This window comes from Antrostomus carolinensis, unplaced genomic scaffold (assembly GCF_000700745.2).
Source record: "Antrostomus carolinensis isolate BGI_N321 unplaced genomic scaffold, ASM70074v2 scaffold32404, whole genome shotgun sequence".
NCBI classification, from domain to species: Eukaryota; Metazoa; Chordata; class Aves; order Caprimulgiformes; family Caprimulgidae; genus Antrostomus; species Antrostomus carolinensis.
This window is the reverse complement of record NW_010311995.1, coordinates 65,608-84,952: the sequence shown is the minus strand read 5'-3', so window position 1 is coordinate 84,952 and position 19,345 is coordinate 65,608. Positions and strand designations below refer to the sequence as shown.

General features: G+C 47.2%; 1 protein-coding gene across 1 annotated transcript in view; it reads right to left on the bottom strand.

Moving 5' to 3' along the window:
* Positions 1–19,345, bottom strand: part of FAT2 (FAT atypical cadherin 2) — a 58,260-nt gene that overhangs the window by 1,643 nt on the left and 37,272 nt on the right. Inside the window, 13 exon segments of the mRNA XM_029084727.1 lie at positions 12–245; positions 2,115–2,268; positions 4,948–5,389; positions 8,675–8,820; positions 9,613–10,420; positions 11,515–11,712; positions 12,504–12,647; positions 13,309–13,446; positions 14,079–14,293; positions 15,600–15,989; positions 16,746–16,979; positions 17,765–17,918; positions 18,539–18,735. Coding sequence (XP_028940560.1) covers positions 12–245; positions 2,115–2,268; positions 4,948–5,389; positions 8,675–8,820; positions 9,613–10,420; positions 11,515–11,712; positions 12,504–12,647; positions 13,309–13,446; positions 14,079–14,293; positions 15,600–15,989; positions 16,746–16,979; positions 17,765–17,918; positions 18,539–18,735 — 3,454 coding nt within the window.

Sequence of the window (19,345 nt, the reverse complement as noted above, 5' to 3'; positions counted from 1 at the left end):
TGCGGATGAGCACGAAGGCCACGGTCAGGATGGCCACCCCCAGCACACCAGCTACGATCTCCACGATCTCCTCGGGGCCCACTGCCCCCTGCGTGGGCACGATGGCCGGGGTGATGATGGGCTGCGTGCAGTAGTCCCCCTGGTAATCGGATGGGCAGATGCAGTGGACGGAGCCCTGGCTGCTCACGCAGCGCCCTGCGTTTCGGCATGGGTTGTCTTGGCACTCCTCAGCCAGCTTCTCGCATCTGTGGTGGGGACAGGATGGAGACAACCACCGTTAGCCTGGGGATGCAGCTAAAACTGTGTAATCCTACTCAGGGCTCTGACTTACACTGGCCAAGGATGCTCTATCCTGGTCTTCTCTCTCTTGTGAGACTCATGCTGCCTGTCTCTTGGCAGAGGACCATGATCCTTGAGTATAAAATTATGCTTTTCAGGAGACCATGTTTTACAAGATGGTCCTATTTTTCAGTCATATGCAACAAATTAAAATGGGGCCTTCCTGCCTCAGAGGAGTATTTGTAGTTTCTAGGGCTAACACTGCATAGAAAGATGCTCCCATCTTATTAAATTAGGGATGTGTTCACCTCTTATGAAGTCTCGTATGTCCTCCAGGCTCTGCAGGGTTTTGGGGTGATCTGTGGATGTCTGCAGGTTGCAGCAGACTTGTGAGGAACATCTAGCCTGAGAAGTGGTGAACAAGCATCCTTGTTGGAGAGGCTTTTTTGGCATTTTATGGGGCACCTGCAGAACTGAGACTGAATTTCTAATTCTCTGTCCTGCTCTACCCCACACAACCTAAATGTTCCCCAACAGTACAGGGGACCTTTTATTACAACAGTAATGATCTCTCTGTGCTAGGGGCAATTTGCTGGCTTTTCTTTTTTATTTTTTTCTTGTTACTGAACAAATTCTGTGAGGTTTGGGCTCCTCTTGTTTCTTAGTCAGTGTTTTAAGATGTGTGAGCTGGTGTGTGCAACATGCACCCACAGACTCTGGCTGGATGACAGGTCATTTCAGATATTACACTGCCACCTAATGCTCAGCTACATACTTTTATTCTGAGAGCCGCACGAATAATTTCTACTTTTGCATTGATTCAAAGGACCAGTGTCCATCCTGGCTAAATGACTAAGGCAGAAGGATGAATGGGATGTGATGCTGTTTGAGCCTGTGCTGGGCTGGAGGCAGGGCAGGGGGCTTGGAGGGGGTGTGTGGCTGTGGTGGGTAACCTTCAGCAGCAGAGCAGCCTCTGGGCCTGGGTTAATTCTCTAGCTGCAGATATTTGGCACTGACATTTCCTATATGGGAAGATATGGCAAGATATTATGCGTTGACATTTCCTATATGGGAAATGTATCCAGGTTGTAACACTGATGGTGAGAACTTCAAAGTGATACGAACTGTAGGGTTCAGAGCCAAAGTCAAACATTCCAACAGCTCATGGTAATGGATCAGGAGGCTGTCAGGACAGGGGGAATGGCATCCTGCACCTGCTTTTCAGCACAGCCCGCTATTCTGAGCTGAGATTTGAATTGGATGAATCGTGGCTGCGACCTGGGACAGAAATTCCCTTTGGATGAGCCCTGCAGAGCTGGTCCTGGGTTGAAACAGCCCCTCTAGCACTCAGGGTGGGTATCCCAGGTATTGAGGGAGGGGGCAGCTTGGAACTATGCTAGCCAGCCTCATCCCAGCCTCAGAGCATCCTTCTGCCACCCAGTGCAGTGCCAGCCCACACCTTGCTCCCAGGCAGCCTGGCTTCAAGGAGGATGCCACCATCACAGCCGAGCTCAGCACACATCACAAGGAGAGGCTTTGAACCTGCACCAAGCAGAACATCTGCAGGCATTCAAAGCGTCTTTGAGGAGAAGAGACTTTATTTTTCCCCCTCCTGCTCAGAGCAGATGGGCACAGAGGGGCAAACACCATATGATGGCAGAGCTCTTAGTGCCCTGGTCTGCTCAGCTCTGCCTTTGGACACTTCCCTGCTGCAATGCTCAGGTACATGCAATTTGCACTTAAATCCAGAGTGTCTAGTGAGCTCCAGAAATGTGCGATGCTCGTTGGCACAAGTCATGTTTTCAGCCCTCCCCAGGAGATCACCCAGACCTTACCTTTCACCCAGGTACCAGTCAGGACAGTGGCAGGAGTAGCCAGTGGCAGAGAGGGTGCAGGTTCCCCCATGCAGGCAGGGCTTGGACTCGCAGGGACTGTCCCCTAGCTCACAGCGCTCACCAGAAAACAGCCCGGGGCAGATACAGGTGTAACCTGGAGAGAGTGAGACAGTGCCATGAAGAGACTGTATCCATATGGAAGAAGTAGCAAGAACAGGGAGGAGCAGAGCCTGGCGCTGATGGCACCTGCAGAGGGCTCAATCCAGCTACTTGAGCAGAGGTATTTGGTGCCACAGGTGCTGTTGGGCACCCAAGACACCCACGGAGGGCTGGCGGGTGCATTACAGGGCCTGGAGCAGTTGCTGGAGGCTGGCTGGCCACTCTGGGACAATTCAATGTCAATAGAGAGCTATTTAAGCAAGGAGGGAAATTTTCTTCTCCAAAAGAGCAGTCAGTCATTGGAACAGGCTGCCAGGGGAAGTGGTGGAGTCACCATCCCTGGAGGTGTTCAAGAAAGGTGTGGATGTAGCATTCAGGGGTATGGTTTAGTGGGCATGGTGGTGATGAGTTGACAGTTGGACTGGATGATCTTAGAGGTCTTTTCCAACCTTAATGATTCTGTGAACTCAACCCTGTCCTGATGCAGACCGTCTCCTGCCATGGATATATTCGGGGCACAACTTTATTGCATGGAGAAGCTGGGGGACAAATTCAGGTTAAAGGCAGGGGAGCCTGGCTGGCTGATTCACAGTTTCTGACTGTGCTAAATGCAATCCTCTCTAACTCATTGTTCTCTGAAGTCTGTGAGTTCTCGAGGTATGAAGCTCCTGTCTCGACATGTAGGGTTTCTCTTGCCTACAGGAGGTGTCTGGTGGCAACCAGAGACAAACCCGGGGACTCTGAGGGGGCTGCTGCTCTTTGTGTTTTTGGCTGCTGTTTAGTGTAGCCCTAAGCATGGGAATGTCCCTGTGTTCAGCTCCTGCTCATCACTTGGCTGGTGGTGCTGTGTGGGAAGTTGAGAGTTTCCACCTTGCAGAGTGCTTGAAAAGTGTTTGCTGTTCATGCACAAGCTAAACATCTCTGCTTTAGAGCACAGACTGAACACATGCAGACCTGTTCCCACATGTGTGTTGGGGGTGGTACAAGAAGGACGCGCTGCCACTCACGCAGCAGGTGCTGGACATTGCCTGCAGCACTGCCTGTGTCCAAACACATGTGTTCCTGGATGTGGGGCTTCACATGTGTTTGCACCTGTGGTCCTGAGCGCTATGGTTGATGTGGTGGCTGGTCTGGCTTTGACCCTTTCTGCACAGATGCGTTCTCACGCGGCCACGTGGCTTACCTGGGCTGGCTTGCACAGACCTGTCTTTGCCTGTACATGTCATCCCACGCCTGAGATCCCCAGGCAGAGTTTTGCATAAACTTGCACTGCATGCCCGTGGTCTCCAGGACTGAGCCCATAATGCTCAAGGAAGCCAAGCACCCAGGATAACCTCACAAACTAAATGTCCCTTGAGCAACCCCTTCCTTGCAATCGTGTCCTGCATGTTTCTACCTGGGGCCACATCCCTCAGGCTCTTTCCTGAGCAGTTGGGCCATTTGCAGGAGAAGCTGATCCACCTTGGAAGAAAAAGAGGGAAGGGCACTGCATGATTATTAGTGAGGGAGTGATTTTCCTCCTTCCTCCTCCCATTGTGTGCTCTCTGCAAAGCTAGCAGGTGATGCCTTGACTTAGAGCAGAGATGAGTTTTTGCCTCGTGGGCTTTGAGCCTCTTCCAGCCCAGTCAGAGGGATTTTCTGTGCACAGGGTCTTAAAAGTAAGGCTGAGGTGTGAGGGCCAGCCAGGCTGTTTGCTTTAGATACACCGTGTGTCAAACAAGTTCACTGGGCAGCTGCTGAGTCGACAGGGCTGGGAATCTTGTTCCCAGAGGCTGAGGGCAGGGCAGGAGGAGGTGTGCTCCCTCCTCCATCCTTGCTTGCTCACCAGGCAGGGTGTGGGCTTTGTCAATGACCCCAAAGAGCACAGAGCTGCTGGAGGAGCTCCTGCCCCATGCAGCAGCCTGGAAAGCAGCCCTCTGCCCCAAGAAAGAGCCAAAGCACAGGTGGTATCTGTCTCCATAGACAGGATGTTGTGGGGTGCAGCCCCACTGTGTTGGAAACTGAGACGTGAGTGTAGGGCTGTGACACAAGGGTGGACATCACTGGGAGTGGTTCCTCCCCCTGAGGCCACTGCAAACTGTCTCTGTGATACAGATCACTGCAGGGAGACCCTCTGATGGAAGGAACAGGGCAATGGTAAGACTTAGGAAAAGCCTGGTACAACCCCTTTGATTTGTGCACCCTACGTTAGCCTGAAATTCTTGGATTTGAGCTTACGGTTTTCCCATATCCCTTCCCATAGCCCCAGGGAGTCACTGGCTGCAGTGGGAGTAGACCAAGATCTTGGCTTGTTTCTGCCCAGATACCATCATCGCATGATCCCATCTTGCCCGATTCCAGCCTTGCTAATGGCTCCTTAAGCAAAGAGGATGCAGAGGGGCGGGTGGAATTTCTATTTGCGTTTGAGTTTTTGGCAATGCTGTGCTCTCCTAGGTCATGCACACACCTTAGAAACGCCCTCCTACCCTCGGGGCCATGGTCTGCTGCTGAGAGCCAGGATGATGATCTCATACACCCCAGCTGCTGCTGCACCAAGTCAGCTATCACTTGAGGTCCCCTAGGACAGGGGACCTCTGATTCTCCTCTGGAGTAGCCCCTCACATAGGGATGAATAAAGATCTTCCATCTTTCCCTCCCCTCACTGCTTATTGTTCTACGCTGGATATTCACCTACCTCCTCCATGAGTTTCGGAGCACATCCCATTGTTGAGGCACGGGTTGCTGCTGCAGGCACCAGTGGGGGAGCAACACTGCTTTATTCCCACCTCCTCCATGACTTCCTTTGATTGCCCTTTCCCAGGCAGAAGAACCACTTCTCTGCCGTTGATTGCAACCACATCCAGGCAGCCCCTGAACCCCCGTGTGACTCTCTGGGACTGGAGCGGCTGCCGGAGGCCCCCCAAAAGCAAGTCTCGTCTGCCCTGGGAGATGCTACATGTTGCTGGCAGCTGGAGAGAGGCATTTCCCAGTCCATCGATGAGCAGGCGGACAGATGTGTTCTTCACCTCCAGGAAGACTGAGTGCCACTCACCGTCGCTCACAAAACGTGAGGAGGAGAGGTTCCCAGTGTAGTTCCCCCGGCAGCTGTACCCAAGGTGAGGTATTCCATTAACCATCTACAAAGCAAGTCCCAGAAGTCACAGTTAGTTGTGATATAGGTCGGTGCTGTTCATGGAGGCTTTCAACACTTCTCTTGCTGCTTTTTCCACTCTCTCCCTGCCTAAGCGTTGAGAGTCAAGATGAATCCCAACTTTCAGACTCCAAGAATTACCAGCTAGGAGAATGCAGCCCCTTTCACCCATACTAAATTTAGTATGGATCAATTAAAGCCTGTTTAAGTGACCGCAACCTCCTCTATTTTGCAAAACACTGTCATCTCTTGTTCAAATTCACTCATGGTCCTTCCCTGCAACCTTTGATCAGTGTGCAGGGAGGGAAGCTCATCTTTCCACATAACAGGGTGCAGAGCCATGTGTTTGTACTCCTGAAGCTGCTCACCCCTTCTCCCCCTTTCCTGAGCCTAATCAGAGCCCTGGTACTCAGACTATCCATAACTCCATCACCTGTCAGAGGTGGGCTCTTGTTTTGGGCCATGTGGCCTTCATTCTGTTCTCACTGTCTCATTAGTGGTAGGGAAGGTACTGGAGCAGTTCCCCCTTTGGCATGGGTGAGGCTGAAAGGACCTCGGTGAGCAGGAGCACCAGCAGCTTTATCTGGAGGAAGCAAGGAGGAGTTGGAAGGCAGAGAAAGGAACTACTGTTGTATGAAGCTCCAAACCAGCATGCTGGAAGGCCAGGCCAAAGCTGCTGATTGGTGTTGCAATCCAATCCTTGATCTCCAGGAGATGGGAGGGAGACAAGATATTGAGCTTCTAAACATGAACCACACCAGTGCCTTCTGTATTAAAGTGGGATGTCAGAAATTCCTATTTGTGGCCCGAGATTCGTCTTTAAAACTCATATGGAGGAAGGAGAAAGGAAAGGTTAGCTGTGTTGTGTCAGGGTGGTCAGGGGTAAACCTCTCTTTCACTTTTTTTTTCTCCCCAGTACTTTGTTGACAAAACCTCCCTCTCATAGAAGCCAAGAGCCTATGGAGAAGGAGAAAAGAGGTGGAATGAAACATTCATGGAAAGCCTACAGAACTTGCTACTTAACGTTGAGCAATTCATCCCAGGCTAAAGAGATCTCCGTGGGGGAATTAGATTCAGTGAGGAGTGGTGACACTTGAAAGAGACTAGAAGAAGAGGAGTGATTATGAACTCCTGAACTCTAGAAGAACCTACACATGATTTGATGGGGCTATTCTGGAGGGGTCAAAAGCAGAGCAGGACAACAGTTAGCTCTTAGAGAAGTCCATGGTATAAATAAATACCAGTGGGAGGAGACAGCAACTGCTGAAGGAAGGAAGAACTAGATGCAGCTGGCACACACCATGGAAGGGCCTCAGGGCAACATGTGTGTAAATCTCTTTGCACAATTGGCAAGCGCACCAGAGAACTTTGTCACTTCACTTTGTCTGGAGGAGCATGATTTCATTTCAGATGGGTTTGTAGATTGGGCTTATCAATTTCTGGGTCTGGGAGACAGACGAGAACTCGATTCCCTGGAGCAAGAACTGACAGACTGCCAAGTCTTTCCCAGCTTGCCTGGTTTGTCATTCTCTTGCTGCACCCCATTTCTGAACATCAGGAGAGCTTAGTGATTGGAAGGGTGGTGACACGCATGCCCTTGCAAGAACTCATCCTCTTCACCAAATCTCAAAGATTCTACTGAGATTCCTTCAGTTTTTTTCAATCCAGATGGTCTAGAAAAGGTTTGATCCCTGAGCTATTGTTAATAAAGTGAGTCAGGGAAGAAATGATTCACAGGTAACTTTATGGTGGAGGCTTTATGAATGTCTCCTACTGAAAAGCTTGTGGAGACATCTGGGTATAGGAGATCATGGGCACACTGAATTCCAGGAGTCTTTTATCCCTTGGCTCTGTATGTTAGGCTGGCTCAGTAGAGCTTCCTTCCATCTCATCCTTTCTGAGCACCATTTTGTGTGTTGGACTCCTTCTGCTGAACTACTTGGTGATTCTCCTTCCCAGAGATGGGGCAGAAAGCTAGAGACCCTTCTTGAGAAGCTGAGTTTTTCTCATCAGCCCTTTACAACACGTCTTAAAGTCACTCTCAGAGATGGGTACAGGACATGTGGATGATGTTTCTCTGTTCTTGCTCTTAAGGAGCAATGGCAGTGGCAGCAGGAGCTTGCAAGAGGCACTATGGGCAAGTCCCTGGGTGTTGGCTGCTGTGGAGCTCCCTGTCTATGTGGGTCTTTTATAACAGTGGAAAGAAAAGTATTTCAAAATAGGAAGACGACGTTGTGAAACCATGAGAAGGGATGAGGGTATTCAGGGACAGGATGAACGCATTCAGGTAGGTTACAGTGTGTAAATATCGATGTAATTAGTCTCAGGGACAAATCTCTGTAAGCTGGTAAGTATGCCCTATGATCTTGGTCTCCAATTAGGCCAGTTTTAATTGATGAGGAACATACAAAGCCCTATTCTTTGGTTATCTGTTGCTTTCCTTCTGTTGCCAAAATGGAAGAGGGAGAAGGTCTTTGATTGATGAGTTGATCAGTGTGCAGCCAGAGGAGGAAAGTGCTCAGACCGAAGTGTTCCTGGCTCTGCAACTGTTTTAAACAGAGAAACCACCTGAAAAAAGTGGTTGAAAAAAGTAGGGGGTTGAGAAATAGCATTTAAGACTCCTGTGTTGTCTGTTCTGTCCATTACTGTAAAGGACCTTTAATTTGAGGTCCATTTGATTAGATGCATACGCTGTGGTGTGGGTAAAGGCTGGTGATAACATTCTCAGAGCTCACCTGTGCCCTCCTCATCTCTACCCTGTTACCCCAACCCTCTAGCCCACTGTGGCTGTCTCCTTTTGCTGGTCTCAGAATTAAGCTGTAATATGGTCTGACAAATGCTTTGTGTCTTGGTGGGAGTCTGACTCCACTCCTAAAGTCTCAGGGGGACATTTGCCCTTTGCTACTGTGGAAGCAGACTGGTCTGGGGAAAATTCCACCTGGTAAATTGTTTGCCCCCAGAGGTGTGTTATAAGAGAGGGAGGGACAAACTGTAAGGAAAAAAGTTGATGTAGATCTATGATGTGGCTGTATGTTGCCTTCACACCAGAGATTAGCACGTGCATTTGCAGATGTAAAAATGATTCACTAGTTGTGGTTGCAGCAATTGTCAGACTGTGTTTGGCTCTCACTTGGTCTTCTTAAGTCATACATTTTAGCTAGATGGATTACTAAGGGTAAATATTATTGCATCTTCTTTCTGTGATTCCTTTCCCCCAAACAGTAAGTGTTTTTTACACTGGAAAGAAATCCCTGTGCACTGTAATACATACCTCCAAGGTGGCATGGTCAGTCCCGTTAGCATAGAACACAACAGCGTGCAGCTGGTGGGTCTTCATGCGAAAGTGCATGTGCCAGGAGCCGATCTGTGAGTGCTGGTACCAAATGTAGCTGTGGCCCCCAAACCTCACAGCCGTTCCTGGAAGGAGAATGAGTGAAAGGTCTCTCTTTGTCACTCTTTGAGACTATGGACTGTATCCATCCTTGCCTCTTTTCCCAGCCTGACACCATATCTGTCCAGGAACATCACCATCCATAGCAACCCATGTACTGCTGCACAGTGTCTCCCACAGCTCCCATTTGGAGCTCCCAGTATCTCTTTGATGTACTCAACTGTAAAACAATCCTGCAATAGCAGCCTGGCTATTTCTACCCTATAGAACCTTCAAGATGCCCTCAGTGTGGTCTACAGCACCCATTTCCTCATCCTTAGTAAGTCTTTATGTTGTTTTATGGTATCCCTCTACCATTCCTGCCCAAGTGATGCTAACATCTATCCCTGCATCCTACATTTATTTCTTAAAATATTCTAGAGTCATTAAACCAGATATGCTTCATTTGCCTTTCCTCAAATTTATCAGTTAGTCTGTATTTTGTTGACTGTAGGATCAACACAGGAGCTCAAAGATTGAAATTCTGATCACTGAGCTTCATTACCTGCTAGTTATGAGTGACTTTTCCCAATAAGATGGTTAGATGCTGCTATTTAATGAAACGCTACAGGAGATTAATTAAAAACAATAATTTAAAAAAGACTAAGTGAAACTTTCAAGCTTTAAGAATTTAGATTTGGCTTTGAAATTGCAGGCAGAATTGTTTGTCATTGGACAACCTAATTCCATGGGAAGTCCAGGTGCTTTACAATGTACTGAAGGAAAACATAATACGCCCAGGTTTGTAGCATGAGATGTTACCAGGAAGGATTGCTCACCGTTGCAAGAACAGATTTGCTCCAAGGTGTGCCGTGGGGTGAGGACACTGAGTCGGGCAGTGCTGTAAGTAGACATCATGCCTGGATCCAGCTGAATGGTTTCCTTGCAGACACGGTGGGCGCAATCTGGCCCATGACATGGCACATGAATTGCCTTCTTCATCCGGAGACCGACGAGTTGGTCCATCTCCCCAGCTGACACAGTGATCTTATCTGCGAGGACCCGAGGCTCATACAAGGAGCCATGTGGCTCTCCAACAGCCAAGAGCAGGTCCACTCCACCAGCGGTAGCTGCAGGCTGTAAGCTGGCCATATGGATGTTTTGGCGCCGGGTGACGAGGATGTTTCCCAGAAATCTCTGCAAGTTTCTCCAGTGATCCCCCACAAACTCCTCAGGGGAGATGTGGCGGAAGTGTAGCACCACCGCCTTGTCCAAGGCCTCTTGCGTGAAGCACCATACATGGATGTTGACGCTGGTGGTGGCTGTGAATGTACCATCGCTGACTGTCACGTTCAGAAGATAGTGGCCATGGGGAAGCTTGTCCCCAGCAATGATCTTCCCATCTGCAGCCCCAACGGAGAAGAGTCCCTCCTGGGGCACTTCTGCCACCAAAGTGTACACCAGCGTGTCATGGGGGTCTCGATCTGTGGCATGGATCTTGCCCAGAACGCCACCCCGGAAGGATTCCTCATTGGTGGTGATGAATATTTCCAGGGGAAGGGCTGAGGGGGGGTACTGGCTCTGCTCGGTCACTTGGATGTTTATAAATGCAGATGAGGACAGGGGAGGAATACCGCTGTCAGAGACCTGCCAAGGAAAATGGAAGGATCAGTTATAGCCACAGGATGACTTACTGTCACCTCACCTGACTGGATGGGCTGATAGGTCTTGTGAAGGAGAGTGCCTTGCAGGTAGCGATGGGTGGAAGCTGTCAGGCAGTGAGTTGGGAACGAAGAAGGAATGTGAAAAATTGGCAGCAGTCTTGGATCTCTGCCTGGAGCTGGCCCTAGGGAAATGGCAGCATGCCTTCCAGCATGGAGACTGATTGAGACCTTCTGCTAGTGGTGGGGTTGTGCTCATTCCCATGTGTGCTCATCAGTAGCTGAGGCACACCTGAGTGGCTCTGATTTCCTGAGGATTAGTCATCTTTAGTAATGCTGCCAATCTTTGGGGTTCCATGTGTAACTGAGTGTACAAAGACATAAAGCAGTTACACACGTCAACACATTTGCTCACCTTCCGGACTATTTAAACCTGTGTCCCACCTCTGACAATGTCTGTCTAGCATGAGTCAAGGAACCTCAAAATAGAAAAATGTGAATAATCAGATTATAGGATAAGTTGCTCCCTAATCTTAGGCAGTTAGTGACTGAGGTTTATAATACCTAGCTTTTAGAACAGCTCCCATTACTGAAGGAGTATGTGCTTTACATGTTGTTATCCTTTTGTTTGTAATGGACCATCCTTACTGATAACATTGAAAAATAATTAATTCACTCTGCAACAATAGAAATCCTCTTTGAAGAGAAACTCAAACCACTTCTTAAATCACAAGGATAATTGGTAGAAGTTTGTAGGACCAGATCCAAGTCTCGCTTTAAACTGGAAGTCACTAGAATGATGCTGGGAAAAGCATCTACCTAAGGAAACTGCTGTCAGAATATTTCTCATGATCATATTATCTGATTTTATCAATGTAGAAGCTGACCCCCAGCTTCTTGTGGACAGACTGTGTGGAGAAATGAGCTCTGGTGCTGGCTCCAAGCTGCACTACTTGTGTCTGGATCGGATTTCTACAAAACCAGAGACGTTTCAATCCAGCTGTGCCATCCTAATCTCATTTTGTTACTACTAAATCTGGCTGGGCAATTCAGATACCAAGACAGTAAGGCAGGTTCTACCTGGACTTGTAATAGGTATTGTTCTTTTGTTCTTCTGTTCAGGACGGATGATGTCACCAGCAGACCATTTTGGGTGACATCAAAAGCCTTCCCATCATTGCCCTGGGTGATCTGGAATGAATACGGTGGTCCATTTTCTGGTGAGTCTCTGTCGCTCATAATCAACTCCAGGACGCTTGTACCCACGGGAGCATTCTCCTGAAATGGTGAAAGATGCTACTGGAGAAAGGCAAGCAAAGAGAAAAGGCCCAGGGGAACCCACAGTGCCCCTAGAGCCGCTGGATCAGGAACAGGGAAACAAATCCCACACCCCATGTGCATCTTTCTGGTACACACAGACTCTTGCCAGCAATTGCAGAGAACCAGTGGTGATGAGGGACTCGCTTTCATGGCATTCTGTGTGGGACAGCTAAGGGCAGGCAGTTGAATTAATGCTGTTGCTTTCCTCTTGAATCACATCAGCACAAGAGCAAATGAAAGCATGTTTTGTGTAGGTCTCTTTCTGAGTGCCTATAGGTGCTGTTAGTCCAAGTGACAACTGGGCTGCATCCAGCACACATGAGGATGTTTGACCATATCCTTGGGTCTGCTCTTTACATTGTGGTGTAGACATGGACAATTGCAAGGGAGAAAGGCTGCAAGTCAGGCTTGGAAATTGTGTAAAGCTCTGTATTCTCTGTACTGAAAGGACAGAATCAAAGAATGTTGTGAGTTGGAAGCTACCCATAAGGATCACCAAGTCCAACTCTTGTCCTAGCATAGGACAATCCCAAGATTCAGACAGGAGGTGTCTGAAGCTATTGGAAGGAGAAAATGGCATCTGTTTTCAGAATATCTGCCCCTGAAGATGCTATTGGTTCTTTGTGGCAATGAGCACAAAGCAACAGTTGCTTCACCACTGTCTCACCCCTCTGCTCCAACAGCAGCCCATGCGTGAGTACCTTAGTATCCTGAGGTATATGGGGAGAACAAACTGCCTCATGGCTTACCTGCACCACCACGCTGTAGTTGAGCTGGAAGAACCGAGGAGGGTTGTCGTTGACATCAGACACATGGACACGCACAGCAACATCACTGAACTGAGCAGGGTGGCCGTTGTCTGTGGCTCGAACTGTCAGGGAATAGCTGGGGATCTGGAGGATTTACAGTGCATGATTACTTGGAGAAGTGGAGGAGTGGTGGCTTTTTCACAGTGATGTTTTATTCTGCTGCAGCTTGTTAAAATGCTTGAGGCCACGCATTGCACCGCAACAGCAGCTTTGCTCTTGGCTAAGGCTCTACATCCATAAATCTCAAAGCACATTGCTAAAGAAAATTAGCCTCACAACAGTTGAAGAGAAGGGAAACAACTTGCCAAAGATGGATGAGGCCAAGCTGGGCAAACATCTGTTGGTAGTGGTTTGAGCTGCTACTTCTTTATGAATGAGAGATTGTCCAGATGACCTTTCCATCTCCTCCCCATACCTGTTTTCTGTAATGCTCTGATGCAGAGAAGCAGAAACCAACCATGTTGGTTTCTAGTTTGGGGCTGACTCTCGCCCAGCCAGCTTGAAGCACTCGTGGAACAGACCACAGCCCAGAGCTGTAACTACTGAAGGCTATATTGTCCTCCCTAAAGCCCAGCCTTCCAACAACAGTGAGTCTAGAAAATGAATTAATGAAAGACTTCCCTCCTGCTTACAATATTATAAGTAGAACATTTAGAAAACAGGAGGTAGCTGAATATACTGTGCTCCCTCAGTCTTTTGGTGCACATCTGTTTTAGACTTCCTGGTCCCATTTTCTTGAACTCACCTCCTCCCTGTCCAGATGCCTGGCAATGCTGATGTGCCCACTTTTGGGCTGAATGGCAAAGTGTCCCAGCGGGTTTCCTGCCACGATTGCATATGTGATCTGATTGTTCATTGCTCCATCCAAGTCATCAGCTGACACCTGTTAGGAGAAAAAGAAGCTAGGATCCTTGGACCAAAAAAGCCTTGCCATGGAGGAATGGGGGCAGGACCTCATTGTCATTTAAAGATAGGTTTGAGCTTGCCTCAAATGAATAATAAGAAGGAAGGTGATTTACATAAGTGTTATTCATAAGTTTTTTCCAGACTGATCTCAACAAAGCTACAACAATGGCTTTCTCCTTGTTTCTTTCCTGACTTTACCACCCCTGTGATGGTAATGCCATCTGGGCAGGGAACTCCACATGGGTATAACTTGGACTCCACTATTCTGGCCAGGGAAGCCTCTGCCTTCCCCAGGTCACAAGGGTATTTGCCTTCTGCAGGCACTTTAACTCTCTTGGGAGGTCCTCAAAGCTCCTGAGCCCCCCTTAGGTATCTCAAGCTTTCACTTAAAGATGTCTTCTAAGGCAAAGTGTTCTCCCTGTCTATGGAGTGTCGGGAATTCTGGCAATCATCCTTTTTAAAAATCATGCTTAAATCTTAGATGTTGAACATCACAAACTCCTTGAGGTGACTATGTCCAGGGAAAAGTAAAGTGCAAAAGAAGAGTAAATAATGCATAGAACAAATAAAAGAATAGGCAAAGACATCTGGCCTGGTTCATAATCATACCGTGAGGATGATTTCTCCAACTGCAGCGTCCTCCCGGATATCGGCAAAATAAGGGTCTTGGATGAACTCTGGTGCATGGTCATTGATGTCGGTTATGTTGATCACCACCATGGTCACATCGCTGAGAGAAGCTGAGCCCTTCCTTGTGCCCTCAATGGACAAGTAATACTCATGACTTGCTTCAAAGTCCAAGCTCCCGTTTATGTATAAGGCACCTGCATTGGCAGATGGATAGAAAAGGATGGAAGATACTTAGAATAAATGGCACATGAGGTTTCTTGGAATACTGGAGCTATACCAAGATGATTGCCAAACTGCCAGCTAAAAAGGTACTGTTGACCTAGATTTGACTGGTTAAATCAGGATATTGCAAGTCATGGCATCACATAAAATATAATAGAAATGCTTCTGCCATTACCTGCCTTATTCTGGTAGCAAGTGTTTGAAGAGATGAAATAAATTGTCATTCTGGAAGGTCTCCAGGAATCTTGACTGGAGGAGATCAGGGACAAAATAGGATCAGAGTCCAGCGGTACTATTGAAAGCTGTGACCGAGACAGCAGCAGTAGAGCATCACTGAACTGTGTCACAGGCAGGATGAAAAGGTGTGAGATGTAGATGCAGAGTTGTACAAGAGAAAGAGGTGTGTGGCAAGATGCTGCGATTTTAAGTGAGGCTTGGGATGCAATGTAGACTGAAGGAGCCATCTGTTAATCTCAAAAAATGATCAAGGAACAGGAACTAAAGACATAAAAGTGAAAGCAAAAAAAAAAAAAAAGTCAGATGTGCCTGTGTACTTCAATGGTTTCCTGGGTTCAGCACTGAACTGTCGCAATATTATTCCCTGGAAATAACACTCTTCTGTGTCATTTAAGATGTACAAACTCATAGGGAGGTTGGTGTGGGAAAATGAGCAAGAGACTTGGGGACAGAGAAGCTGAGGAAGGAATTGTGGATGAGGATGTAACAGCCAAGGGCTTGTTTTAGGGAGTTAACTTTGGCCTTCTGTTAACAGCTCTTATCAGACTGCTGTGCAAACAGAGCAGTGATTTATTTTGCTAGTAAACCTGGCTCAGCACCTGCTCATGGCTAACAGATTGGTATTATCCACATTCATTGCTACCTAATAAAGCTGCCTGCTACGCTGGGCCAAGTGTTCCTTGTGAAATTAGGATGGAGAGATTTTCTTTAAATGAAACTAACTTCTCTTGCATTTTGAAGTGGAAAAATTACCTCATCTTATTCTCTATATGTTCTTCATTCTCATGGACCCATCTCAGGTTCTAGAGGTATAACAGGAATCTTTCCATTAATTTCAATAAGATTTGGCTCACTCTTTAAGTGACTTGTCTGGCAAAATTTAGGGTAGAAGAGGAGACTGTATTTGCTAACCTAGTGCTGGCTAAAGATAAAGGAGAGCAGAAGTGCAAGCAAAATGGAGAAGAACTAGAGAAGACACATAAAAGGACAGCATTTGATGTTGGCTCCACCTGGACCTGCTTGGGCATGAGACCATCTTACCTGTGTTTGAGTTGAGCTGAAATTTTCCATGGTCGTTGCCATTCACAATTTCATACTTGATCTCTGTGTTTTCTGCGTTGTCCCTTGTCAGTGCTGACAAATTGAGGACCTCCGTACCCACAGCCACGTCTTCTTTTACCATGGCCACATACTCAGGGGCCAGGAAAACAGGCAGGTATTCATTTAGATCCACCACAGAGACAGTGACAGTGCCAAGGGAAGAGAGAGGTTCTGGGGTGCCCCGGTCAGTAGCACAGACTGTCAACTCAAATGCTGAGTGCTGAGAATCCTTCAAAGGCTTTTCCAGACGGATCACGCCTGTGGTTTCCTCAATTGAAAAATGTCCATTGGCAGAGTCAGAGAGAGAATAGACCACCTCAGCGTTGAGACCTGGAAGGATAAGGACAGCATTTAATTAATGGGCAGTAATGCTGCAGTTTTAATTACTTTTTTTTTTTTTAAATCCATTAAGATTAATTCCCAAATGACCTTAAATTTCTAGGGAAAATGGAGGCTGTATGAACATCAAGTGTGTCCCTGTCCATCTGAAGGTTCAGACATCTAGCCACCCTCACCATCATCCCTCAGCATCACCTGTCTGTATCTACTAGTGCTTCCCATTTCTAATTGTTCCCTTGTTTTTAAACTTATTTTCCTTTCATATGTTCTTCTAAAGCAGATAAAAGTGATCTTGTCATTGTAAATTCAGTCTTTGCTGGAGGGGTTTATTAAAAGTTCCTTTCTTAGGAGCCTTATCTATGTTTCTGAGAATCTTTGTGTCTTCAGAAGGACTTCTCCATCCATATTGTCTACCCTATCCAGATCTACAGCCCCTTTTTCCCTTATTACACTCATTCCTGATCTCCATCTTTGGTAAATTTCTATCCAGTTTGGATCCCAGACAAACCACGTGTCAGCTTGCACTGTACATCACGGTTACAGTTACTGAATGTGTCATTGAAGTCTGATGTAAAAATGCTGATGCCAGCCTGCTGGTCAAGAACATGTCAGCGATGAGATACAGGCACATCTTTGCCAAGATGCAACCATTTATGCCCATTGCTGCAGCCCTTCCCTAGGTTTCAAAGGTTTCTATTCAGGATGAAAGATGAACTCTACTAAAAAGTAAATCCCATTCTGACTCACCTTCATCAAGGTCCCTGGCAGCAACTACAGCGATGGGTGTCTTTGTTGTGGTATTGTCAAAAACGGCCACAGCGCAGTGACTGGGGAAGAATCTTGGTGCGTTGTCGTTCGTGTCCTCTACGATCAGTGTTATATCTGCCTGGCAGGAACGGCCTCCACCATCAGTTGCTTTCGCAACAAGATGGTACGTAGGTTTCTGTTCACGGTCGAGAGGTGCAGACGTGGTCAGTTCCCCTGTTGGAAAGAACAGGAGATGGTTTTGTCTTCTGCAACTGCAGCCTAGCAGAACTTAGAGAGGGTTGAGCACACTGCCTTTCTGGATGAACCGTGGGAGACAACAGACTGGGTTTGAACACTGTTTGTAATCCACCTAATAGCGGTGATGTGTCCACACCACATTGCTCAGGGCTATTCTCAGATCACTGCCAGCCAGTGCCCTGGCAGGATTTGGCATGGGAAGTCCTGCAAGTCAGGCTGAACTTCGTGTGAGGGTTGCTGTCATGAAATAAAAGTGTTCATACATAAATTGTACTTCTAAACACCTTTAGACACCCTGCTGTATTAGGCTTTCTGCAATGTAGTGAAACTCAAGTGATCTCTAGAAAGATCATGAAGCCTCTCTGGAAAGGAGGAAACCTTTGGGCACATCTTCTGCCCAAGACCCAGTAAGATGTTTTTTAGAGTTTAGAACATGTGTCTTTGGCTCAAGCTGGTACTGTAATACTTGCTGGTTTCTCCTCCTTGAGACCTGGCTGTTAGCAGTAGTGTCTGCCTTTCATTTAACGATGCTACTGCCAACATTTCTAAAGAAAGCTAGCAGGAAGATGCAGAGCTCACTCTCCTCTACACTGTATTGCAATAAACCTGCCTGTTTGCCATCCCCTCCTGGCTTGGGGGAGCTGGAGTGAACAGTCCTTCTGTTTGCTCAAGAAGAGATAAGTGTTGAGCCACACTGAGAGCTGGCATTTCTCTGGAGTGGGTGAGGAAGAGGATAACAGCATCCCATTCTCAGGTCTCACCTGTATGTGGGCCCAGCCGGAACTCTTCTGCGCCAGGGCCGTGGAGGCTGTACGTTATCTGGGCGTTGCTGCCAACGTCAGGGTCGGTTGCTGATATTTTCATAATGAAAAGACCTGGTAGAGCATCTTCAGAGACTCTCCCAGTGTAGAACATCTGGTAAGGACAGAAGGTGTCATTGGCAATTGAGCCATCTCCAAAATAGCTTCACCTTGTATGGTGAGGAATGGACTAGCAGAAGCTTCATAGAGAAGGATAAACCATGTGGTTTATAGGGGAATACAATTGCTGTCTGCCAGGGTGTGGACTGGGACCAGTGAGCTCATTTCACACAAGTCTTTGAATCTCCTTTGGGAAGCAACCACTTTTATTCTTTCTCACCATGGGTAACATCCATACCAGCGATCAGCTCTCTACAATAACAAACCTCCTGATGGGAATCTCTCAGCTTAGCAGGATATAAAACTCGGTAATTTACATGCCCCTACCCAGGAGGCTTCCTGGCATTGTTTATCTCCAAAAATTATCCTTCATAATGCTTACGCGCTCACTTACTGCTGGCAAACATGCTTGGAGGCTAGATTTAATGGTCTTGCTTGACATGCAGCTTAATTAAAATTGCTAAACATAATCAAAGCAACAGGATCGTGTGAGAAGAATTATGACAAGCCAAACCCTCTTAAAGTGCTTTTTCTGTTCTTTCTTCTCTGCTATTGTGTTTTTTCCTTCATAGCCACTCTCCTCATGACCCCAGTGTCCCAGAAGAGATGTCTTACCTGGCCGCACTCAGGGCTGTTGTCATTGATATCCAGAACAAAAATTTCTACTTCAGTGGTAGCCTGGAATTTCCCATCGGAGGCCATAACCTTGAGGAGATATTTCTCTGTATCTTCTCTGTCCAGAGGTTTCTTGGAAGAAATAGTCCATTCTCCCTCAATTTGATTAACTGTGAACTGTCCTAGTACGTCTCCTTCTAGAAGGGGGTAGGAGGTAAGGAAAAGAGGCATTTACTGAGTGCTGAAAATAGGAAGTTATAAGGGAAGGGGATATAGGATCTGTCCACTGCTGGTCCCTTAGGAGAGCTGAAGGACTTGCAGTGATGATGCAGAGAGGGCACTGGTGTTGTATCACCCAGGTGGGGAGCATCTAGTCTACCTCACTGCACTTTATTTTTTTCACTGTCTGCATATTACACTGAGGACACGAATAGGCTGGAAGAGGAAACAACTCCTGATTGTAAAAATGTCTCGGTCATGTTCTGCAGATGTTCATATTCATTGCCTCAAAACCACATTGTCTCACCTTCCTAAAGCATGTCAGTCTTTCTTGGTGCATGTTCCTAAAGGGATCTGAGAGTTGCAAATACCCTGCAGACATTGTTTGGATCTTATAGTTACAGTAGCACGTATAGTTGAATTTCCTTTTAACTTATAGTTGTGTTTAATATATAGCTGCACTTACCGGGGCTACTTTTTGATTCTGTAAGAACTAAATGATGAGAGACAGGTAAATCCTGACTAGGCAGACTCCCTGGTCCACCAAATTCATGCTGCTCATGAGGTGGATGCTACTGCTGGAGAATC